This window comes from Diabrotica virgifera, chromosome 3 (assembly GCF_917563875.1).
Source record: "Diabrotica virgifera virgifera chromosome 3, PGI_DIABVI_V3a".
NCBI lineage: Eukaryota > Metazoa > Arthropoda > Insecta > Coleoptera > Chrysomelidae > Diabrotica > Diabrotica virgifera.
This window is the reverse complement of record NC_065445.1, coordinates 2,780,685-2,807,449: the sequence shown is the minus strand read 5'-3', so window position 1 is coordinate 2,807,449 and position 26,765 is coordinate 2,780,685. Positions and strand designations below refer to the sequence as shown.

At 32.3% G+C, this 26,765-nt stretch overlaps 1 protein-coding gene across 1 annotated transcript in view; it reads left to right on the top strand.

Annotated features, from left to right (window-relative positions):
- Positions 1–25,741, top strand: part of LOC126881770 (uncharacterized) — a 44,675-nt gene extending 18,934 nt beyond the window's left edge. Inside the window, exons 3-4 of the mRNA XM_050646250.1 lie at positions 18,374–18,449; positions 21,807–25,741. Of these exons, the coding sequence (XP_050502207.1) occupies positions 18,374–18,449; positions 21,807–21,856 (126 nt within the window). The 3' untranslated portion in view covers positions 21,857–25,741. The remainder of the gene's footprint in view (positions 1–18,373; positions 18,450–21,806) is intronic.
- Positions 25,742–26,765: the final 1,024 nt, after the last annotated feature.

Sequence of the window (26,765 nt, the reverse complement as noted above, 5' to 3'; positions counted from 1 at the left end):
TTTTCCTTAAAATTACTGACTTAGGAAATAACGAATTTATTCCAAACATTTGCAACATACTGTATAGAAAAATTGCAAAAGTCGTCTTTTGTTGTGTGTTCGCAATAAAATAAATTATTGATGTTTTTAAATAAATTTGTTCAATTCATGTATCCATACGATATTCGTGCATTGTCTTTCCAAAGTAAGTTCGGTCCTGGCTACATAAGTACATGCTGCCGGTAAAATGTACCTCATCGAAAATACGTTTATTCAACAGTAACTATCAAAATACAATTATAAAATTATTATCAACTTGTAATATAGAGGTTAGTGCATCATCAGCCAGGGATCTCTATGGAAAACCGTGAGTAATATATTTCTTCTTTCTATTATAAGTTGTCAACTTAAATCGGTTTACCATTCGATTGATGTATAAGAAAATTAGCGTAGGAACAATTAAAATCAGCAAAACACGTTTGATAATAATTATCAAATTAATGATAACACAAAATGACCGGTACTTAGTAGTTTTTGCCTTAGATACAAGGTTGAAGAGCCAGAGGAGGCTTGGAAAAGCTTTGGAAACAACACATTTTTTGAAAAATTTTTAAATGTGTGATCAATTTTTATTCCAAAGTTGAATATGTCTTTTGCCACAAGAGAAGAGCAAAATGTATTTTGTGTTTTGAAAATTTTGGACAATTATATAATGCAAAAATTAATTTCAAATATAAAAGGATATTCTTCTTTTTATGTAGATATGACTGCCTGTTTTTCAATGATCCTCCATTAAGTTGTCGTTCCTTAGTTTTCGTGGTGTTTCCACTGTTCGTCTTCCTATTGGGGAACCGTGTCTCGACGTCTTTACTACTCTATTTGTTGTTATTCTGCTTATATGATCGTTCCATTCTACTCTTCTATTAGTCAAGAGAAATAAGATTTTTCTCGTGACACAACCCCCTCCAGGCCGAAACCAAATTTTTTGAGTAGTATGGACATCTATATTAATACCCTATATGTTTCCTGCAGCCGATTTTGGTGATATACATAGTTATAAACAAATAAAGATCAAAAAACGGTAAATTTTCGCTTTTTTCGTCTATAACCAAAAAATTCAGAATTTTAAAAAAATTTGAGAGTAAGAAACAACTTAGAACCTTCTTATTACATGAATGGCTGAGACTTCTGGTGCTTAAATCATACCCTAAATTTCAAAGCAATTTTTCAAATAGTTTAAAAGTTATTTAATTTGTTTATCCCAAATTCATTTTTTTTTTGCAAAACTATAAGTCAGAAAATTATGAGGTTACAGTAACACTTCTGACAGTTTATGGAAGAAGAACATTTATACTATTGAGTTAATTAAAGAAAATAACAAAAAGTAATTTTAAACAGTGTAAAATTATTTTGCAAAAACACGTCGATTTTTTGCTTACTTATAAACAATTAGAATAAATTTTTAACCGTTACCCGTAGAAAAATTATTTTTTCATAATTGGAAAGACTGAATTTTCTTTCTACAGGTCAACTGTAAAAAGACTGAATTTTTATACACATTTAGAAAGAAAAACAGTTGCCCTAGGATAATTAGGGACGAAGTTAGCCCCCTCTTTTTTTAATTCACATGTTTTTCCAAAATAATTTTGCAGTATTTAGAATTATTTTTTGTCATTTTTTTTTTAATTAAATTAATAGTATAAATCTTCTTCTTTCATAAACTATCCAAAGTATAGCGTTGCAAAAAAAATTAATTTGGGATAAACAAATTAAATACCTTTTAAACTATTTGACCAATTGGTTTGAAATTTAGGGTATGATTTAAGCACCAGAAGTCTCAGCATTCCGTGTAATAAGAAGGTCCTAAGTTAATTTTTTTAATTAAGTTATGAATATTTATAAAAACTCAAAATGTATGATTTATTTTGCAATTGTCTAAGCAACCAATAAGGATAGATATATTCAGCGAACTCCATATTGAAGTTTTTTATACGATTTATGAGTTTCTCACTCTCAAATTTGTTTAAAATACTTAACTTATTGGTTATAGAAGAAAAAACCGAAAATTTGCCGTTTTTTGATCTTTATTTGCTTATAACTATTTATATCATCAAAATCGGCTGCAGGAAACATGTAGGTTATTAATATAGATGTCCATACTGCTCAAAAAATTTGGTTTCGGCCTGGAGGGGATTGTGTCAACAACATGATATTTCTTTTCCTTATTTTTTTGAACTATATTCCTTGATGTTCTTCACCTTGCATTTTAGTCGTATATCTGTACTTCTAGCTCTATCTCATAGTGTCTTACAATCGATTTTTCTAAGGGTTTTCGTCTCTGCTGTTTCAAGCCTTCTGTTTTGTCAGGTCGTGTTTCTGCCGTGTATGTGTTTATTGATCGGATGACTTTTTTGTAAACGCTGCCTTTCATTTCTTTCCCGATATTTTTATTTCTCGATATTGTCTCATTTAGTCGAGGAAATGAAGCATTTTGGCTCGCAATTTTTTCGTCCAGCATGAATTTACTTGAAATTTTCACAGAAGGTAGGGAATAGTCCAAGGATCATTTTCTATATCATGCCGCTGTACGCTAAAACCCTGGGGGTGGTTGCCACCCCATCTCGGGGGAGGGAATTTTTAATTACATTTTAACCATGCAAATCGATGTAAAGAGTGATTCTAAGAAAAAAATGTTTTTTACATTTTCTTCGTAAAACTAATATTTTTCGAGTTATTCGCGCTTAAATGTAACAGTTTTTCGTCGAAAAAATCGACTTTTTTAGAGGGTTTTTTGAGAATACCTCGAAAAATACGCATATAATCAAAAAAACTTCAAATAACAAAATTAAACATAAACAAAAAGTAACATAAACTAAATTCTTTTCCTATTATATCTTTAAGACCAATATAAACCGAGATACGGCATGTTGAAAGTTAGCTTTTCTCGTCAAATGCATAATTTGAAATATTCAAAGTCAAATAACGGGAAAACTTTGCATTTTTCGAGGAAAACTTAAATCATATTTTTTCAAGTATACAATTAATCCTTTCAAAAAATAATAAAAAAAATTCTAGCATGAAAATAGAGCGACTTATGATCAAAAAAAGGTCGGTACCTGCTTTTCTCTACGAAAAAATCAGTGAAACTAACCCTCTAACTACCATCCTAATTAAAAATTGGTCTTCACCTTTCTGTAATTCCTTGTATATTTGTATTGTCAATACACCCAAGAAGTTTGACTTATTTAGAAGGCCTAATTTTAGAAAAATTGGAGTTTAAAGAAAAATTGATTTTTTGCAATTTCGTATTTTTCACCTTTTACTTCAAAATATCTCCAAAAATACTGGAGATATGAAAAAAGTGATAGAAAACTAAATTGTAGCTTTTTTATTGATTAAAATTATGTTGTGCATAGATTTCCATTAGAATGAACAGTGAGCGAGATATAGCTGTTTAAAACCTCTATTTACGAGCAAACACCCCCTTATTCGAGCCTTTTAAACCCACTCCAATTAAAAACTAAGGGATCTAACGGAATTTAATTTACACAGTCTTATAGCTCTTCAAAATCCTTACAAAATCATTTTTGAAAACAAATTTTATCGCCAAAAATGAAGGAGCTATTTTTATAAAACGATTTGTTTTTTCGAAATATTTGAATAGTCCGCTTATGGAACATTTTCAATGCATGTATAATACCGCAGAACTGGTTCGTATACTGGAAGATGCCTTAAAAACTATAATTTGTATTTGTACTTCTACATATTTGTAAATTTCTGTTTTTGTGTAAATAAATGTTTTTGTAATTCTTTAATTCTACTTTTTTTCTGTAAAGATCTATTAAATTATCTACTTATAAAAATTGTAATGTTCTTAAGGGTGGTTTTAAGGGTTGAAATATTATGATATTATGTCCTAAAGCATAAAACAATCATTATTTTTAGCCAATCAAAACCAAATTTTACCCTTATTAAAGGTTACGATATGTTTATATAATTTTTGACAATAAGGAGTAGTTTACAGCCCTAAAAATAATCGACGCCCTTAAGCATGTTATAGAATATGAAGTACAGGGTGAAATGATCCTAATCCCAAATTTTTATATAAATCGATGCAAGCCGAAACTATTTTTTTAGAATAAGTCAATTTTTTATATATAGCTCCAACAAGGGTGGTTTTAAGGGTTGAAATATTATGATAGTGTATTTTAAAGCATAAAACAATCAAAACGTAACTAATAAGAACTATATGTTGACAATATTAAAGTTTAAAATGCTATTTTATAATTTTTTATAAGTAGTTTTTTTAGGGGTAGTTTTCACCCCTAAAAAAACAAAAGCGTACAACGGCTCAATATAGAAAATGAACTAGAGGGTGAAATGAGCCTAATCCCAAATTTTTGTACAAATCGATGCTGGACGAAAAAATTGCGAGGTTTTGCCATTTTTTCAGCTTCATTTCCTCGACTAATTCGGGCACCCTGCGGCTCTTTTGCTCTATTCACGTGATCTTCCACTTCTGTTTCGAGCTTTTCGTAGCTAGATAGCGTGATGCCTAGATATTTAAACTCCACACTTGTTCTATGGACCCGTCAGCTCTAATTTACATCTTAGTAGATTTGTTGTTATAACCATGCATTTTTTTTTAATTAACATGTTAATTTTTTTGGCCGTTATATTAAATTTGTGCAGGATACGTTGTAAATCATCTTGACGTTTGGAGATTATTACGTCGTCTGCGTAGGAGATTATTTTAAGTTGTTTTTCTCCCATTTGGTATTCTGTTTTGATCGAGTTCTGGGAGGACTCAGGGAACCCCCTTGTCATATCTCATTGCCAGCTTCAATTTGGCAGGTAGTTCTTCTACTTTACCTTTCTCTCTTGCGTACAATAAAATATAGGTCCATATATAGAATCCAGATACATATTATACAAAACGATAATACGACCAGCAGTCGTAACAACGAAGCGAAACATGGACGCTAACGAAAAAAGAAGTAAATAAATTGCTGGTATGGGAACGTAAAATCCTTCGAGTAATACGTGGCTTGTCTTTTTAGTTTTGCATATAGCCGCTTAGAAGGCGCCACCACTAAAACCTTCCGACCACATCCGCCACAAACGTAACCTCAATCTTTTGTTGGCATAAATCGAGAATTTCATTGCGATACAACTAGTCGTGTAGATACAGTGAATTTTTGAAATTAGCAAGTCGGTCGAAAAATGGATCTTAGCCGAGAACATTTTCGAGCAATAATTTTTTACAATTTTCGGAGAGGATTATCCCAACAGCAATGTCACGCTGAAAAGGCTTGTGTGTTTGGGAATGAAGCATTACACCAGTCAACTATTTCCCGCTGGTATTGCAAATTTCAACATGGTCGCTCCAGTCTCAGCGACGAATCCAAGCCAGGTCCGCCCAAAACATCAGTCAGGCAGCAAAACATTAATGCGGTTCATCAGCTAATTAAGGATGACCGCCGTGTAACATACCGGGAGATAGAGGCATCATTGGGCATTTCAAAGACCTCGATCCAAAAGATCCTACATGAAGAACTGGGTGTTAGGAAGTTGGTTTGCCGTTGGATCCCTCATTTGCTTACAGAAGAGCAAAAAGCGGCTCGCGTCAAGGTGTCGAAAAACATTGGAACGGTTCAACAAAGGAAGCTCAAAAAACGTTTACAGTATTGTTAGTGGCGATGATTCTTGGATTTTCTCCTACCAACCGGAAAATAAACGCCAATCCGCTGTGTGAGTGTTTCAAGATGAGGAAAAACCAACAAAAGTGATCCGTCCTCGAAGTGTGTGAAAGAAAATGGTCGCAACTTTTGTGTCAAAATCTGGTTATGTGGCAACAATTGCTCTAGAAGATCGAAGAACGGTTACTTCTGATTGTTTGTTTACCAGAAGTTATCGCGAAACTCCGACAAAGCAACACACAACAGCGAATCATCCTACATCATGACACTGCAAGTGCTCACACTGCCCAAAAGACAATAGAGTTTTTGGAGGTTGAAAACATCGAATTGTTAAACCATCCACCGTATAGCCCCGACTTAAGTCCCAACGACTTCTTCACGTTCCCAAAAATCAAGAATTCAATGCGTGGGCGGCGATTCCAGTCGCCAGAAGAAGCCATCGATGCCTTTAAAACAGCCATTTTGCAGGTGTCAGCTGAAGACTGGAATAACTGTTTTACCAATTGGTTTGAAAGTATGCAAAAGTGTATCGATCTTGATGGGACATATTTTGAAAAGCAATAAAGTACTTAAAGTCTATATATTTTTTGTTTTTATGGCTATATGCAAAACTAAAAAGACAACCTATCTTATATGGCCCTTACAGAGATAGCGTGACAAACGAATAAAGGCGCAGACACAACAACTAGTTATAGTCTCTCTTAGGAAAGAAAAATCTGAGAAGGTCTGTAGGACGGCCTAGAAAAAGGTGAAAATTTGCAGTGAGAGAGGATCTGGAGAAAATCGGAGTGGTACAATGAGAAATAGTGGCACAGGATCGACAAACATGGAAGGCAGTATTAAACACGACAATTCTGATTTTTTGAATAAATCCATGTTTAAGCTAATATCTATAGATATTTGTAGCACCCGTTTGGTATATAATTCGCAACTGATAAAATTGTTTACACAACAATAAAATTTATAAAAAAAAAACTTTTATTGGTGCAGGCAATTTCAACTCAAGTGTTGATACATATGGTATGATAGGTAAATGATTGACGTATGTCTATATGATATCTATAGTATTTATTTATCAACTTAGTACTCCAAAAAATAATAGATTGACGATTGACATAAACGCTAAAAACGAGCCGTTACAACTAAATGATTAATAAAACTCGACCAACTAAAATTAATATAATTAATACAAAAAAACTATAATACAAAAAATGGTAAATTACAACTCTGATGAAAAGATAATAACCAGGATCCAAATATCACGTAAGGGTTTTATGACCTGGAACTGGAAACTAGTTTTATGTAACCGAAAACTGTCGATGAATATTCGCAAGAAGGTCCTAAAATGTTACGTGTGGTCTATATTATTGTATGGCTGTGAGACATGGACTTTAAAAACCACAATGCTAATTACTACACTTTAAAAACAAATTAGAAACATCCGAATTGTGGTGCTATCGACGAATCCTAAAGATGTCGTTTGTTTCGCACACTTCCAATGAAGATGTTCTCCAAATGATGAATTTAGAACGTCTGCTCATAAACATCATAAAGAGGAGAAAAACGGAATATTTCTGCCATGTAATTAAAACCTAAATACCATCTACTTTGCCTCATAATACAAGGAAAGGTGGAGGGAAAGAGATGGATTGGTCGAAAGAAACTTTCAAGGTTGCGTAATATTAGAATTAGACAATGGTGTGGTTCCACAGTAGAAGCTGAATACGGACACTGCACCTAAAGAAGTGGACTCTTTCTAACTTTGCGACCACCCATACCTTCGCACCTTCTAGTAATAGGCCAGGGTAATAAGACAAAAATATACCCTGTTCGTGACACTTCAGCAGCCAGGGTACTGAAGAGTTTTTTCGACAGATAATAACTATAAGAGCAAATTGTAACTATATCCTGCGTAGGATCTGGCGGCCATTTATATTTATAAACAATTAACTGTCAAAAAATGGTATTTTTCCCTTTTTTTTCAAATCAACGAAAAACAGTGAAACTTATGATTTTTTAGTACAAGTATCTTCGAGATTATGGAAAAAGCTTTAAAATGACGTATTACAAAGTTTGATATACTCATTTATTGTTGCGAAAAAAGGTCGGAATAGCAAAAAAAAAATTTTCACTAGTAATACCACTAGAGGTCAAATTATTTCCGGAAATTTTCTAAAAATATTCATGATCAAAAAAAAATTTCCGGATATTAATTTGACTTCGCGTGGTATTCGGTAAGAAAATTCCACACCAAATTTGCATTTGAAAATCCAAAGCTGCATGAACAGATTAATAGCGCGCCATAGCTTTGTCAGCAATTATTTAGGCTTTCAAATTCGTAATTTCTACTCATTGTAGTTGCATGGGAATACCATTTCAAGATAGAAAATAGTATATTCTTCAATTTTACATAAGTTTTGAGTAACTACAAGTGATAGAAAATGAATCAAAACTAAATTATGTAAACAAATAAAAACCAGTCTGTCAAAAATGTTCTGTTATTGTAAACGTCAAAAAATTTCCACTATAATTCGCTGTTGGGTACCCCACGAGCAAAAAATTTCCGATAAAATACCTCCGTTGCCATGGTGATCTGTCAAAATAACGTATTTTGATTGGTTCAAAGTTACAGGTGTGGAATTTTCTCAATAATTGTTGTAAAAATTAGTGAACAGCTTTGAAATTTTTGTCAAATGAGGGTTCTTTGGTGCTTAATGTGTGATAAAAATTTCAAAGCGATTCATTCAATTGTTTATATTTTATTCAAATTGTTTATCCCAGAGAGCATTTTTTTTGCAATAACATAAGTCAGAAAAAAATGACCTTAGAACCATTCCATAGCTGTCAAATGAAAAAACATGAGCTACATTTTCAACATGGTTTAAAAAAGTGAATAAAAAAGGCATTTATTAGTAATAAATAATTATGCAAAAGTATCGTAAATTTTTCTTTATAAACTTTTTGAATAACTTTTTCCAAAAAAATTAACATTTTTACCCTGTTTTAAGTGCACAACTACCAAGTAATGTTATCTATATCATAATTGATAAAAAATTGTAATAAATATGTATAATTTCTTATACAGTGCGTCCATAAAGTAACGCATAAATTCATTATTTCGTAAACCGGCGACTTTAAAGAAAAATCCCGAAACAGGTCGATTTTTATTTTTAATTTCCGATTTTTTGGCATATATATCCTACTAGTGACGTCATCCATCTGGGCGTGATGATGTAATCGATGATTTTTTTAAATGAGAATATGGGCCATGTGATAGCTCATTTAAAAGGGTATTCAATTCTCTATTCACTAATCTAAACATTAACATAATTATTTATACAGAGTGTGCAAAAAAACATTTTTTTAATTAAAATAATTGAGACAGAAAGAAGAATGTATGTAATTTATTTAATTCAAAATGCGTTTTACTACTGTCAGAAAACAGAAAAAAAATTTATTTGACAAATAAATATTGATTTTCGCTTAAATGGAATGTTCAAACTGGCAAGAGGCAGTTGGGTGGCAGCTTTAACCTTGAATTTAAGCGAAAAACAATATTTATTTGTCAAAAAAACATTTTTTCCTGTTTTCTGACAACATTAAAACGTATTTTGAATTAGATAAATTACATACATTCTTCTTTTTGTCTCAATTATTTTAATTTAAAAAATGTTTTTTTTGAACACCTTGTATAAATAATTATGTGAATGTTTACATTAGTGAATAAAGAATTGAATACCCTTTCAAATGAGCTATCACATGACCCATATTTTCATTTAAAAAAATCATCGATTACGTCATCACGCCCAGGTGGATGACGTCACTAGTACGATATATATTCCAAAAAATCGGAAATTAAAAATAAAAATCGACCTGTTTCGGGATTTTTCTTTAAAGTCGCCGGTTTACGCAATAATGAATTTATGCGTTACTTTATGGACGCACTGTATAACAAAATAACAAGTTTATAACGAAAGATTTACGATACTTTTGCATAATTATTTATTACTAATAAATGCATTTTTTATTCACTTTTTTTAAACCAAGTTCAAAATATTGCTCATGCTCTTTCATTTGACACCTGTGGAATGGTTCTAACGTCATTTTCTTCTGACTTATGTTATTGCAAAAGAAATGCTCTCTGGGATAAACAATTTGAATAACATTTAAACAATTGAATGAATCGCTTTGAAATTTTTATCACATATTAAGCACCAAAGAACCCTTATTTGACAAAAATTTCAAAGCTGTACACTAGATAATTTTTACAACAGTTATTGCGAAAATAATTTTTTTTGCAATTCCGACCTTTTTTCGCAATTATATTAACAATAAATGAGTATATCAAACTTTGTAATACGTCATTTTAAAGCTTTTTCCATAATCTCGAAGATATTTGTACTAAACAAACCATAAGTTTCCCTGTTTTCCATTGATTTGAAAAAAAAGTGGAAAATGCCATTTTTTGACACTTAATTGTTTATAAATAAAAATGGCCGCCAGATCCTACGCAGGAAATAGTTACAATTTGCTCTTATAGGTACTACCTGTCGAAAAAACGCTTCAGTACCCTGGCTGTTCAAGTGTCATGTAAAAAACCTTATTACCCTAGACTATAACTAGATAACTGTTATCATCACTAGTTGGTAGACATCCCAAGAAGTATCTAGTGTAGTCTACTTTTTAGATCTTATTGAATATTACTGACCATTGTCCAAAACATTACGAAAGCTATTATAATTATATTTAAATATTTACTAAAGTATATCTTAAAAATGTCCTCGTTTGTATCTTCGTCATAATTACCAGAGTGAACTGACTGGAACGCTAGTAAAATTACTATAATCCTATCAAACCTACTAATGTCAAAACAGATATTACGAGTATAAAATTAATAATTACAAGTTCAAGTTAAGGCTTTTTTTTAGGAAAATGATACGCATATTTATATTGATATGAAACTGATTGTCATATGATAAATACGAATGATATCTATTTGAAAACCGCTAGTTACATTTATATAAAATGTGAAATTTTTTGTTTGTTTCAGAATTTCTTATTTTATTGAACACTAGTTTTTCCCTATAGTCTAAGAGCTGGGAGCGGATTTTGTGCGTGATAAGCAATATGGAAAAACTATACGGGGATATGTTGAATTAGTTGTGTACATGACTTTCACCAACGGCCGGAAACCAGAGTTGGGGCTGAGGGTAGTTATAAGGAGTCAAAGTCGCGGATTTTATTATTTTTTTTATGACGCTCATGATCGAGATAGTGCACCAAAATTTGGGAATAAGTAGGTCACGACGTAACTAAGTAAAACCTCTAGGGGTGGAACGCTGCGTGGCCGACGAAGGGGTGGGGGTAGGGGTGAATATAAAAAATATAAAGGGTTTTTTGCGACGTTGGTGATTGAGATAGGGGACCAAAATTTGGAAATAAGTAGATCATGACATTACTAAGTAAAATCACCAGAGTTGGGGATGAGGGTAGTTATAAGGGGTCAAAATCGCCGTTTTTATTATTTTTTTGTGACGCTCATGATCTAGAGAGTGCACCAAAATTTGGGAATAAGTAGGTCATGATCTAGAGAGTGCACCAAAATTTGGGAATAAGTAGGTCAACTAGCCCGAAAAATCCGGGACATGGCCCGAATTACGAAGTCGTGTCCCGGTGTCCTGGAGAAGGCTTCCGGGCCATCCGAATTTTCAACGTTTTGGTAAAATTCTATTTTGAATACGTTATTCTGCTAAGAATTCACATCAAATTGGATTGGTGGGACGAAAAAAAGTGGACAATTACTAGAGTGTAATACTAATACCACATCCAAAACGCATGCATTTTATATCGTGGTATTATAATTCTAAAACGGTGGATTTTTTTCGCTGCTGTATTTTAGTTATCGTCTTCTGAAAAAAATGGCCCGATTTTCATTGAAAAGTCCCGGATTTCAGGTATTTTTTTCAGCCTTGTCCCGGATTCGACTGAATTGGACTTGGTCACATTAGTGTTACTAGATTAAAAGAAAGAATTCGTTGGATAGTTTTTTTATCAAACCAAGTGTAATTTAATCTACTTTGGAAGCTTTCAAGTATTACGTAACGCAACTTGGGGGGGGGGGCATGTAAAACGTTACGGCGCGTTATACGGTGGGGGAGAGGGGGTTCGAACAGCGTGTTACGTAACATTATTTTTTAACCCAAATAAAAAAAAGTGAAAAAATCTTAAAATTTGTATTAACCAGATCTAGCACAGTAACACGTGTTTGCAATAAATACCTGGACCTTTCTTCACGACAAAAGATAAAAAGATACAGGTGGGATAAAGAGGTTGTAAAAAAATTTATGAAGGAACAACAAAATATTATATTTTTGATAGAGTGGGTTTAATGAATTTTTTGCGACTTTGCAATGTCGTCTTAAAGAATTAGTTCACTATTTGTCATTTTATAACGTTGTTCTTTATTTTTACATAATACAAGTATGCAGATTTTTTTCTCTTAATTTTTGCACTGGAAATACCTTCAAAATCAGACTCAATTTGATCTGGTACTTATTCTGAGTCGAAAAATATTCTGGTTCAGATATTATTTCACAAAGCACACACTTCAAAACGAACGTAATAAACAAGCCAAGCATATACTTCTTAATAATATGAACTACAAACTAATTTGCGGAGTAGCAGATTCAGACCTATCCAAATAAGCAGGGCCGCCAAGAGGGATGAACGGGCCCCGGTAAGAAGTGAAGAGCGGACCCCTGCAAAAAGCAGGATCTTGCGTTGTTTTTCTTTATTCGATGTAAATTCTGGATTTATTCCATGATTGCTGACAACTAATTTAGATTCTTCAACAATGGAAGACCATGAATTTCTGATTTTTTGAAAGTCTTCTAGAAGCCCTGATATATTTTTAATCTCCCTATCCATAGTTATTTGACTACTCTGTAGTATTTGACTCCTGTGATGTATTGCTGTTAAAATCTAAACTAAACCGATGACATAGTATACAATTCAAAGTTGTTAATATTTTTTTTTATTTGGTTTAAGTTTGTTTTTAATTCCCTTATTATGTATTTCAATTTATAACTTCTTCTATAGCTTTATCAATTCCAGGTAATTTCTGTACTAGTGGTTTAATGCTAGTAGACCAACGAGTAGAAGTCATTGAAGGTACAGAAACACCTATATTTTTCTTTAATATCTCCCAACGTTGTGAACTGCTGCTAAATTATATTGTAAAGATTTTAGACAATTTTGAAGAAAGTTGTACGGTTGTACTCTTGTAGGGTAAAGGTCATATTAAATATGGCCGAGTATTAATTAAACGCATTATGCACATAAAGTAAAGAGAAAAAAAACGAGGAAAATTACGTCTTTGGTCTGGTGGACGCCGGGCCCCTTACATCGCCGGGCCCCGGTAAAATGTACCGGCTGTACCGCCCTCTCGGCGGGCCTGCAAATAAGTCAAAACAAAAATCGGTACGCTCTCAATTAGAATTGGAAATAAACACGTTGCGCAATATGATATTCAAACTTCAAACTGTTTGAAGAAGTTTGATTTCAAGTCAAACCTAAAGATATTGAAATCAAGTCAAGTCAAACTTTTTTACAAAAAAAGTTTGATTTTCAAGTCAAGTCAAGTTTGTTAAATAAAATCAAACTAGTTTGACTTGATGCATCTCTAATCTATACTACATGCACTGCATGACTTATTTGAATTTAGTATAGTAGGTAAAACTGTTACTGAACTAATTGACATACGTAAGTTGTATTAAAAATGGTTAAGTGAAAAAGATCGTATTGAAATATTAATGATAATCGGTTATGGCGAATTTTCATTTTTTTGAAATGAATTTTCCAAATCCATGGATTGGACGTAGAGGATTCATAGAGGGGCCCGCTCGTTCTCCGGACCTCAACCCGTTAGATTTTTTTCTTTGGGGTTATCTAAAATTACGTGTTTCCGTTAGGCGATCAACATGCTTGCAGAATTTGAGACAAAGAATAATAATTGATGAATGTGAACTAATACGTGGAGAAATCTTGCAAAAAGTGACTCACGAATTTATTATAGGCTTGCACGTTGTCAGGAGGTAAACAGCAAACATTTTCAACATTTGAAATTATTTTTTTTTATTTTTAATATCATTGGTTAACGTAAATAAATTAACCTATTTTTTAACTGTAAAGAGATTTATTTCTTGTTTTAATAGTTTTTTCTTCCAAACTTGGTATGTATGAATTAAAAATACCAAGTTCTTTTAAAATCTGCAAAAATATACAGGGTGCTCCATTTAAAGTAAATAAGTTAAGGGTATTTCCGGTGAAACCGGAAGTGGAGTAGTAACAAAAAATATGGCATCAGATGCCTTTTTCGTCACTGTACTTGCATGCAAAGTTTCATAAATATTGTTCTTTCGTTTTAAAGATATTTGCTTGGTTCCATAATTTATCCCAACTCTGTATAGTACTTTGACGGCTTTTATTAATTCTATATTAGTATGTATTAATGCTTTCCATTAATTGCCACAGCTTCTTTTTCAGTGGAAAAGTAGGCTTTCCGTAAGTCAACGAACAATATATGAATATCTTGATTCCGCGTCATATTTTTTCTATTATTTGGGTTTAGAGGGGTTGGCGGAAAATCTTGGCCCAATGCTATTTAAATGCATACATTTTTTTCGAATTCTGAGAAAACTAATAAATATTTTTGAAAAATTTAAACGTAGAATGAGAGATTACATTATTACCGAGGCCTGAAAGTCCCTTAGAATAAAGAAAAAGTTTCTTTTGAATGAAATACTTGAAATTAAAAATCACACTAAATTTTCTCATTAACTTATTGAAATAAACATTAAGACGTTTTCAGGGATTTTCGGCCCTCGGTAATAATGTAATCTTTCATTCTGCGTTTAAATTTTTCAAAAATACCTTTTAGTTTTATCAGGATTCGAGAAATTTGAATGCATTTAAAAAGCAGTGGACCAAGATTTTGCGTCTACCCCTTTAATTCAGGGCTAAATCATGAACCGATGACGAAAATAACATTAATTCTCTATAACCCTGTAGGGACTAGTATTTACGTGCATGTCATCGCTAAATATTGATCTCATCGAAGTAAAATTAAGTTAAATGTATAAATAGCATTTAAACCGAGCAAAGAGACATCTACATTCCAGCATTTTAAAAACTAAGGCAGGCTAATGATAACATTCTTAAATTCAACAGAGTTGGAGCAAGGCTTGAAACTTTGGAACGAAGTTATATACATATATTAAAATATAGAATATATTATCAGGAAAATATCATACAACAAAAATCTAAGCTTATATTATAATCTAAAATTATTAATAATTGATGGATTTTAGTTATAAACTCATGACCGCCTTTTAAAATAACTCTGTGTCAATATTGTGCAGACCAGGGAATTGATCGTTTTTAGTATTTTTATGGCATTTTTAATTTTTTTCTAGGCTTGGTGGGGTATTTCTAATGTGACCGTTTGATACTAATTTTTTCCGTTGTTTCCATAATAATTTTTATTCATATTCTTCTTCTTGTTCTTTTTGTATAGACATGGCTGTCTGTTTTTTCAATGTGCCTTTAGAAAGTTGTCGTTCCATCGTTTTCGTGGTCTTCCAACTGATCGTCTTCCCATTGGGGAACCCTCTCTCGTTGTCCTTACTACTATATTTGTTGTCATTCGGCTTATGTGCTCATTCCATTCTATTTTTCTGTTTTTAACCAGTCATTAATATTGTCCACCTTGCATCTCCGTCGTATACCAGTACTTCTATCTCTGTCCCATAGAGTCTTACCATCGACTTTTCCAAGGGTTTTCGTGCTTCATCTCCGCTGTTTGGAGCATTTTTTTTGTCCTCTCTGTAGCGGGTCGTGTTTCTGCCGCGTATGCCATTATTGGTCTGATGACTGTTTTGTAAATTCTGCCTTTCATTTCTTTTCCGATATTTTTATTTCTCCATATTGTGTCACTCAGGCAACCTGCGGCTCTGTTTGCTCTATTCACTTGATCTTCCATTTGTGTTTCAAGCTTTCCGTAGCTAGATAGTGGGATGCGTAGATATTTAAACTCCATCACTTGTTCTATTATTTGACCCTCCAGCTCCAATTTACATCTTATTGAATTCGCTGTGTGTAGGTACACGCTAACGTGTACGCAAATAAAAAAGTTAGGTACACGCTTAAACGTCTTCAAGTCAGTGACGTCATTATTTAGCGTGTACTATGACTGGGTTTTTTGGTACACGCTAATTTGAGCCACGTGTATGCTGTGGTATTAAGTATCTGTAATATGTAAGTATCGCGAATGTCAGAGTCTGGTTAGAATTTGTCTAATCGCGTTATGTTTACAGTTTAATATATTGATTTGTAAAGAGTTTCCTTATTTTTAATTGTTTAGTTTTTTTTTAATTAAGTATGGAGTGTGGACAATTATTTAGTTCTTTTAATGAGTTTAACAGCATTCTAAAACAGTATGAAAAAGATAAGAGACAAAAATTCGTGATTAAGGGTAGCAGAAGTAATAAGAGAAAATATACGGGGTGATTGATTAGTGTGATAAAGCTCAGTAGATCCGCTATAGTAATAGATAGCAATAAAAGTTAGTAACAAAAATTTTAGCAAACTTTGAGCTTCATATTACAAAATTACTAAAATTAGTTAGAATGTTACAGGGCGTTCGATAATATAGTGGCAGGCCAAACTTATGTTTTTTAAATGGAAATGAAACATCCTATATTTTATTTTATGTTCGAAATCTTCTTAACTTCCATATCACAAAAATATAAAGGTTTATTATGTTATACAGGGTATTTACAAAGTTATAACCAATTTTCTATGAAAATCGTAACAAGTTCAACTCCCTCTATAAATAAAAATAAACACCACAGCAAAAATAAACACCAATATAAACTGGTATAATTAACTTATGTATAAAAATGATTTTAGCAGTATTTTGTATTTATAATATCATGTTAACTAATATTTATTTTGCTAACCTGAATATATACTTTTATATACAGTTGTTTTATTACAATTAAGTTTAAAACATCTGAATTAAATAGTTTTGCTTCCCTTCCCCTTCCCTTAATAAAAATATTTTCTATCAAACAAAAAACACTAAGGCCCGGTACTTTATGTCTCGATTAACAGCCGGTTAGTTAACCGGGACCTCTTTAGGGTCTCTTGCGTTGTAATAAATGCAATTTTAATTATTATTATCCTTATTTATAATTATATTTAATAATACTTGTAATTGCCTTTATTACAACGCAAGAGACCCTAAAGTGGTCCCGATTAAACCCCAGTTAGATAACCGGCTGTTAATCGAGACATAAAGTACCGGGCCTAAACATATCAAAATAGCGTGTAACAAAATATAAAGTCACTGCGCACGCTAAATAATGACGTCACTGGCTTGATGAAGTTTAATTCGCGTGTACCTAACTTTTTTATTTGCGTACACGTTAGCGTGTACCTAGACACAGCGTATTGAATTTGCTGTTACAACCATGCATTTTGTCTTTTTTGGGGATTACGTTACATTTTAAAAAAACATTTTAAAAACATTTTAAATTTTCTGGCGGTTACGTTAAATTGGTGCGGCATACCTTGTAAATCATCTTCACTTTGAGAGATTAGTATTGCATCGTCTGCATAGCAGATTATTTTATGTTGTTTTTCTCCCATTTGGTATCCTTTTTTAGTTTTTACTTTTTTTATTATTTCATCCATGATCAGGTTGAACAATAAAGGACTCAAGGAATCCTCCTGTCTAATCCCATTGCCAGCTTCAATTGGGTCAGTTAGTTAATCTTCTACTTTTACTTTTATTGTGTTGTGGTAGATGTTTTCGATCATTTTAATTATTCCTATAGGTACCTCTTTAATTCTAACGATTTCTCTTGAACTTGCCTCATTATAAATATAGCGTCAGTGCATGATCTTTCCGACCTAAAACCGTGTTTATTCATATTGTTAACCTATATTCTTATTAACAAAGTAAGTTATCAATCGAAGTAGCACAGACAACGACAATAAATATCGTCTCTATAACACCAGATTGACAACAGGTGGAATACTTTCTTTGGTTACACCTCCTGAGATTTTCAAAATTTATAAATCATACAGGATGCCGAGGAAATTAAGATGAGAGAATTTTACATAATTCACAACTCATCTGCTCAGCGTGGTAAAAGCTCCAACAAGAAAGATTCCTTAATACACAAACAAAAGAGTAAATGAATTAAAAATGTATAAACATTATCAATTTCTTTGCGACACGAAATGCAGCAGCTGCATAATACTATGGTCAAATCTGAGAGTGCAGGAAGAGTCTATACCGGTTTCGGGGTTTGTTTCCCCCTCATCAGTACAACCCTCGAAACTGGTATGGATAACTTCGATTGATAACTTACTTTGTTTTTCGGTAGATGGCCCTAGTTCATGCTTGACATTTCTTTCTTTGCAATTCGGAAATGCCCAAAGTGTGGTACGTGGAAGAATCTGAGAGATGAGGATATGGGACTACTGATGAGGGGGAAACAACCCCCGAAACCGGTATAGACTCTCCCTGCACTCTCAGATTTGACCATAGTATTATGCAGCTGCTGCATTTTCTTGTTGCAAAGAAATTGAGAATGTTTATACATTTTTTTATATTCTTATTGTTGCAGGTCAACCACATAAATGGGATAAAATTTCACCACCGGAATGCTAGCTGCCACGCTAGATCGCAGGGGATGAAGAGAGGTAAGTGAGAACAGATTTTTCAAAATTAACAAGTGTGTACCAGGGCTGCTATATAAACTATCCATACATTTTAAATCTTGAACATTTTGCATGATGCTCATGATTTTTGTCGTGGATTAATAAAGAAAATACACAAGTAAAAGCTTCGTTCACTCAGTTATTTCATAAAATGTTGCCATTAATTTAGTCTCAATAAAAAATGCTTATAACTCCTTTCACTCAACTCCGCATAGTGTCAGCATATTGCCTTTTGACAGCCACCGTACCTTATGATGATTGCTGACGATCTGATGATTGTCTGCAATCATTTACGTTGTTTTTTATGTGTGAGGACAAAAAATAATTGAGACAACTTCCAGGAAAGCCAAAAACTTCTAAGTTTTTAATATTCTTTAGCCTTATTATCATCATAATTGGCTTCTAAGTTTTTAATATTATCTAGCCTTATCATCATCATCATTGTGTCTCTACAACCCATGGCAGGTCTTGGCCTGTTCCAAAATCAGCTTCCATTCCATTTCCGTTTGGTTATAAATGTGTTTCGACGGCGGCTCCATCTCACTCATTCTCTCTAAGTGGTCTAGCCACCGCAGCCTGTTTATTTTGATAGACCTACCAAAACTAGGCTCACTATAAAGGTGGTAAAGTTCATAATTATAGCGTCTACGCCATAATTCGTTTTGCACAGGCGTTTATAAAAAATATGTCTGAGTATCAATATTTTTGCTCTTTTTGTGACTATTAGGGGAGTGCAATTAGAACGAAAATATGCATTGTTTCGGAAAAATTCAAACAAGCTTATATTTTTCTAAAACTTTTTGTGTTTTTTTATATACATGTTAAATTAAAAAGTTCTACTCGCAGATTTGGCCGCTAATTGTTTATTAATTGTTTAAACAATAACAATTGTTTTGTATAAATAATTTTAAATTTATGTTTCTATTTTGTTTTTGATTATGCTGAATCCGAATATGTCATTGCAATTTGAAAATTCTTATACAGAAGCTCTTATACAGTATGTCTGCGTAGCTAGGAACCACAAGGAAAACTTTTTTGCTATCAATTTTACGAAAAAAAGTTATTCTTCATAAAATGCTCTGGATAGTCAAAAATCTAAAACTCAACCATCACATATCATATTTTATCAATTTTATACGAGTTATGTCAAAAATATGAATTTCGTTAAAGAGTAAAGTACCTTTAGATTCCAGAATATCAAAAAATGCTATTATGAAAAGTTGTTTGAAATTAGAAGCTATGTTTAAATATACAATTACATCATTCTAATCGACAAAATTTTTTTCCATTTTTTCTCAAATTACGGATACTCATCATCATTTTATTACAATTATGATAACTATTTTATTATCACTTCTACGAAAAAAAGTTATTCTTCATAAAATGCTCTTCCTGGTCTAAAATCTAAGATACAACCATCAGAGATTAAACTTTTTTAATTTTATACGAGGTATGTAAAAATATGAATTTTTCTTAAGAGTTAAGTGCCTTTATTATTCACAATATTTCAATTACAAGGATGTAATTGAACACTAAAACAATTTTTTTAATTCCAAACAACTTTTCTTAATAACAATTTTCGATATTGTGAAATGTAACGGTACTCTTGAGTGAATTCCATATTTTTGACATACCTCGTATAAAATTAATTAAATCTGATATTTGATGATTGCATCTTAGATTATATACGATGCAGAGTATTTTATAAAGAATAACTTTTTTTCGTAGAACTGATAATAAAAAAGTTATCAATAGGTTCCAAGTTACGCAGACATACTGTATAAGAGCTAAAAAAATTGTTTTTTGCTGAACATTTATTATTGTTAAAGCTTATTATTAAATGTGTTTTAGGTAAATTTTACAGAAAAAAGTTTTGATCACTTTGTATAAACATTTTTTTAGCTGGTAATTTTCGGTTTTTGTATTACATTTTTGTTATCTTTCTTAATTTTCTCAAAAAGAAATAGTCTATTTCATTTCTAAAGTAAAATAATTTAGTGCATTTTAAAGATTACATCCTAAGCTTTAAAAAAGAACTTACAAAACTGTAATAGATCTGTTCAAACTTGAGTAATACCGTCTTAAAGTGGTGGTAATTCTATAAAACTACGAAGATTTCAAAAATTACATTTTTTGAGACGTCATATCATTTGAATTAAATTTATAAGATTTTTTTGGAATGAAACATCATTTAGTAAGATGCTTGAAAGATAAGTTGTGCAAAATTGAGGGTTTTATAAGAAAAATTGTATTAGTTACACATTTTTATATCATTTTTTAACAAAATTCATGTAAGGCTCACTTTCCGCCCCCACCGTACTTATGCCCATACATTTTATTTCTTTTTATTATAACCATAAGATAGCTTAATTATTCTTCTTTCATGTTCAATTTGTAAGATTTCATTTAATCCACTAGTTAAAGAATTACATTAAAATAACTCAACCGTGCACTTCGCCGTACGCTAGTTTACAGTGCGCCAATGTTTGTGAGAAGGGTGACTTTAGCGTTATAAATAAAAAATTATACAAGATACAGATTTAATTTCAGAAAATTCTTTATATAAGGTTTTTTTTTGTCAAATTTTCTGAATTTTTCAATGGTCAAGTCAGTTTTTTTCTAAAATTTATATTTTCGGAGTTGTTTAAAAAACATCTAATTTCGTAGTTCATTTGTTTAATAAAAAATGAAGCACCCACTTCTCGAGTAGAACTTTTTGATATGTTGTTTATTAAACATTTCTTAATGAAATTACAAAAAGTTCTATCTTGTTTGATTTTTTCCGAAGTGAAAATCTATATGCACTCCCCTATATGTTTGATGTTAAAAGTTTCAAATTCATAGTACTTTCCATTTGCTAGATATATACGTCTGTTAATTTCTGCAGTCACTGTATTACTTTGGTTGATTTGTGAGCCTAGATCATCCATATCATCATCTACTAATTTTCTATTTCAATTGGTACTCTCTCTAATCCAATAATTGTCTAATACATAACATAATGCAAGTGAAAGACAAAGGCAGAGAGAGCGCGGAATAATATTTTGCGTACATTATAATTTTGTTGATCCATTTAAGCCATGTACTTGATAATTTAGTTGACGCACAGTTAAGCCTACAATCAACACGATTACCTAAAATCGACTTGCTCATAACTTTTTAATATGTTAATACTATTTGAACAGTGGATTTTTGTAATAAATCTCATAACTCGAGATATGTCTATCACAAACGTGACACAAAGCTGTCGCTACTGTGGATTATCGGATAATGATCAAATATTATAATGAGTGAATATTAATTTGTAGAAAGATAAAGAGTTACCTTAAATTTTTTTAGCAACTACTTTCGATTCATATTTGCTGCACGACAGTGAACACCAAAAGTGACAACAAACGAAGAAATAAACATTGAGGACAGAGATGTAAAGGAAGCATTACGAAAATTCAAAAATAGAAAATCACCATCACAGAATATGAACGAACTTCTAAAGTACGGATGACCAGATCTGGCCAAACATCAATTAAAACGTATCCAAAAAATAATAGAACAAAAAAGAATACTACAAGAATATAGAATAGAATAGAAATATGCTTTATTGTCATGAAAAATTGTACAATTTTATCGACAAAGCTTATAAAAAGTCAAGAAAACAAAACAATAACAATCTAATTTACTAAAATTACATAAGTCGTCAATATTTTTACAATAATAATAATAATAATAATGAAGTTAAACAGAAATAATCAATTGCAAAATTTAAATAAACTGCAAATGCATAGTCTACCTAGTAATTAATAAGTTTAAAAGTTAAGCTGCTACATGTGACACCCAAATATAGACAAAAAAAATAATAAAAATACTATTTGTGCAAAGGGTACTGTAACTTCTTAGTTATTGATTTAGAAAATCTTCTAGTGAATAATATGGCCTTTCAGATAGGTAGGCTTTTGTCAGTTTACGGAATTTGGGGAAAGATGCTGCAGATTTAAGTTGTAGAGGGAGATGGTTGTAAAGTTTTTTGCGGAATATAATATAGATTTGTTTACTAACTCAGAGGACGGGGTCGGCAAATAGACGTCAATCGTAGAATTTCTCGTGAAGTAGTCATGATTAGGTCTTGGTGGTAAGACATGTAGATGTTTACGAATTAAGCAAACAGTTTCTAAGATATACAAAGATAGAAGGGTTAAAAGTCCATGATCTTTGAAGTAACTTCTGCAATGTGTTGTTCTTCTGAGGCCAAACAGATATCTTATTGCTCTTTTTTGTAATTTGAAAATAACATCGAATTGGGCAGCTGTACCAGAACCCCAAAAAGGAATACCATAACGAAGATGTGACTCGAACAAAGAAAAATATGTTATTTTGGAAGATGCTAAATTGAGTTCATTCGAAACAGATCTTATAGCATAGCAAGCTGAGGATAGTTTCTTCCTTAACAAATCGATATGGTTGCTGTCTAAAAAATACCAAGAAATTTTACAGAATCAACGGTACTGATCTGGCTGTTATTAAGAAATAAGGGTTGAAGAGCTACTTTATAAGACAATAGAGAGATATTGCAAATTTAACACAGCCTACGTTGCGCTATTTACACCGCGCTATTTTGACAGAAATGACATTTCTCAGACGTTTCATAAATGCAGATATTGCTCAACATTTTAGTTGCGGTATTTTACGGCTAGATTAAGATTAGTTGTTTATCTAATTTGTACTCAAAATCCAGAATTTAGATGGAAGAAAGGTTTGTATTTTCTTCCAAATATCGAGCAAGAGAAATAAATGATCCTTGAATGTTCTTACAAATAAAAGATTTTCCTGTTGCACTCTTCATGTTTTCCTGAACTAACGTCCAATTTTCTGGAGAAGTCAATGGATTTTGCCATAAAACTTGTTTTAATAAACACAAATCGTCATCAGACGTAAATCTAATTCGTTTGCTACTGTCTGAGGTACCCATTTTAGCAAATTATTACGAATAAATTTGGTTTAAATGAAAGATAAACAACAAACATAACCTGAAAAGAAAATAGCGCAACGAATACCGCACAGCGTAACGACTCCCCTAATAACGGCAGGCCGTATTTCCAATAACGCAGCGTAAGCCATATATCACATCTGCGCATGCTCTACTGTCAAAATAACGCGTGCTGTAATACAGCAAGTGCAAAAAAGGCTCTGCAATATCTCTCTAATGCTACTGTTTTATCTACGTTAAACTAGAGTCAATTAGAGTCAGACCAGGTTTTTATTGTAAGTAGATCAGAAGCTTTAGTAGCATGAAAAGTTGCAATATTTGAGTTGCTCCAAGTGATACTGGTATCATCAGCAAAAAGAAAGATTTTTCCATCGATTTTTAAACCAGTGATGTCATTAATAAAGATAAGGAAAAGTAGAGGACCCAATACTGAACCTTGAGGTACCCCACATACAATGTTTTTGAGACTAGAGTCTGTATCATTTGCTCTAACCAGTTGTTTCCTATCATCCAAGTAAGATTGGAACCAATTTAATGAAATACCTCGAATTCGGTAGAAATTTAGTTTTTTTTCTCAAAATGTTGTGATTTACACATTCAAAAGCTTTGGCGTAGTCACAAAAAACGGTGGCAGTGTGAAGATTATTGTTCAGTGCTTGATAAACCTCATGTAGTACAGAATACATGGCATCAGTGGTGCATTTATTATTTAAAATTCATTAATATAGTCAGCATCTCTTCAAAACGGGAGACAAATCGAAACCGGAGAACTAATAACCAAAGCACAGTATAGGAGAATATCTCCTATACTGTGACCAAAGTGATAACAAATAAACTGAATGAAATTATAACTCTTGCATAAGATCTTGAAGATCATACACCGACGTTATTTATAATAAGGCAAGTTCAAGAGAAGTCATTAGAGTCAACAAACCCGCATATTTGTGTTTTCGTGGATCTTAAAAAGACATTTGACAGGGTCAAATTAAAGGAAAGTGCTTATTGTACGAAAGACAGACACATATCAACAGAATAAAAATAAAACTGACCCATTTGAAGCTGGCAATGGCATAAAACGGGGGATTCCCTGAGACCTCTATTGTTCAACCTGATCATGGATGAAATAATAAAAAAAGTAAGAACGAAAATAGGATACCAAATGGAAAAAATCAATTTAAAATAATCTGCTATGCAGACGACTCGATACTAATTTCTCAAAGTGAAGATGATTTTTTATGAATAGAACAAGTGATACAGCTTAAATATCTAAGCATCACACTATACAGCTACAGAAAGCTCGAAACAGAAGTGGAAGATCATGTGAATGAAAACAATATCGAGAAATAAAACTATCGCGAAGGAATGAAAGGCAGAATTTACAAAAAAAGTCATCAGACCAATAATCAGTCATGTGATGAATGACCGAAGTTAACTTTAACGTTTGAGTTAAAGTTAAGATAACTCTCAGGAAAACGATGCCCATAACTATTTAGGTAAAATTCGGTGTGATGTATCGGTCAGAGTTATGCGATAGTTATTTGGTCTACGTTATTTTAGAAATAAGGTTTGAGGAAAAAAGGTTCAAGTAACAAAGAGAACCTATAGTAGATGACCGTAAAAGTAAATCCCCATCGTCGGCCACCGTCGATGACCGAACAGCAAACAGCTGTTCGGGTTCGGTGGTGTTTCAAACAGTAGATAGAAACAGGGTTGCCAGATTGGTGTATTTCCCACAATTTTGGGGTAATTTGAAAGCGTGGAAATTTTTGTAAGCAGAAATTGTAGTGGGATTTTTTGGGGGCGGAAAATTATGGAGGATTTTAAGGGTCATGGTAAATTAAATTTGCGAATGTACATAGAACTGCGTATATGATACCGGTGATTATACTCCCATAAAATGAAGACCATAGGAACTATTAATTATTTTCAGGGCCCTCGTTGATAAGTAGTATAATTTTGGTGTACTGTTCTCTTCATTTGACTACTAATTTATTAAAATGCGGCAAAAATTTAAATGTGGGGTATTCAGGAGCGTCATTTGAGAATTTGCTAGGGGGGTCAAACATTATATATACAATACATTATATATGCAAACATAATACAAAATTGATCTATTTTTTTTTTAATTTCAGTCATTTTCAGGGTCAGGGGGCAAATGCCCCCCACTGACCCTATCAAATGACGCCCCTGGGGGTATTTGAGCTTCAATTTGAGGGAATTTCAGTTTCTACGTGGGGGATTTATAAAATATCATCTGGCAACTCTGGATAGAAAGCTCAGTAGATACTTAAAATAAAATTTCAACTTATATCTCTCGATTTGATTTTTGTATCATTTTTAAAATTGTATTACCCTTCTATTCTTATTTATTAAATTCTTAGCTTCTAAATTCACTTGATTTCTGTCTAAAAACAAGTCAAAAGATGAACCTAACCTTACATATCCTTACATAACTACAAAGTTATCTCATAACTTGAGGTTTAACGTCGCGTTATAAAGTGACAGTTGATATGCCAGATTATTGAAATGTTAGCTATCCTGATCCCCAAGTATATGTAAATCAGGTTGGCAATATTGACAGTTGAAGTAGTCTAATAAAATGGTCGTCACGAAGCGTTGCATATGAATTATGTCTCCCAGTAAATATACCTAATTAATAAGTACTCGGCAAGCTTCCTTCTCCAAAAGGTTATGGACTCCAGTTTTACATGCCAAGAGTACATTCAATAAGAAGTAAAGTTTTTTAGTGTTGCTGTTTATACCGACCGGCAGTGTTGTGAGTGACCGCAAAAAAATGGCAGTCCAAGGTTTAAATGGCGCGAATTCAACCGTGAGTTTGTATCCGCAATTAACATCTACGAACTTTTCGTCATGGAAATTTAGATTAGGCAATCTTCTAGATGCCAAAGGTGTTAAAGATTTTATTACCACTGAAGTAACTGCAACGCAATTCACACAATTATCAAGAGACGAGCAAAATCAACATAAAAAGCATGATGCAACAGCAAGATCGATCATTGTCACATGCATTACAGATGAACATTTAGAATATATTCGTGACTGTGACTCAGCATTCGAAATGATAAAAAGTTTAGAAAAAGTGTTTGAAAGAAAAAGTATTCTTTCTCGTTTATATGTGCGGAAAAAGTTGTTAACGTTGAAATATAAACAAGGTATCGATTTACAAAAATTTTTCGTTGAATTCGATTCTTTAATCCGAGAGCTTGAATCGACTGGAACTACAATCGAAGAAGATGACAAGGTATGTCACCTTTTGTTGACAATGACAGATACGTTTGACACCGTTATTACTGTCC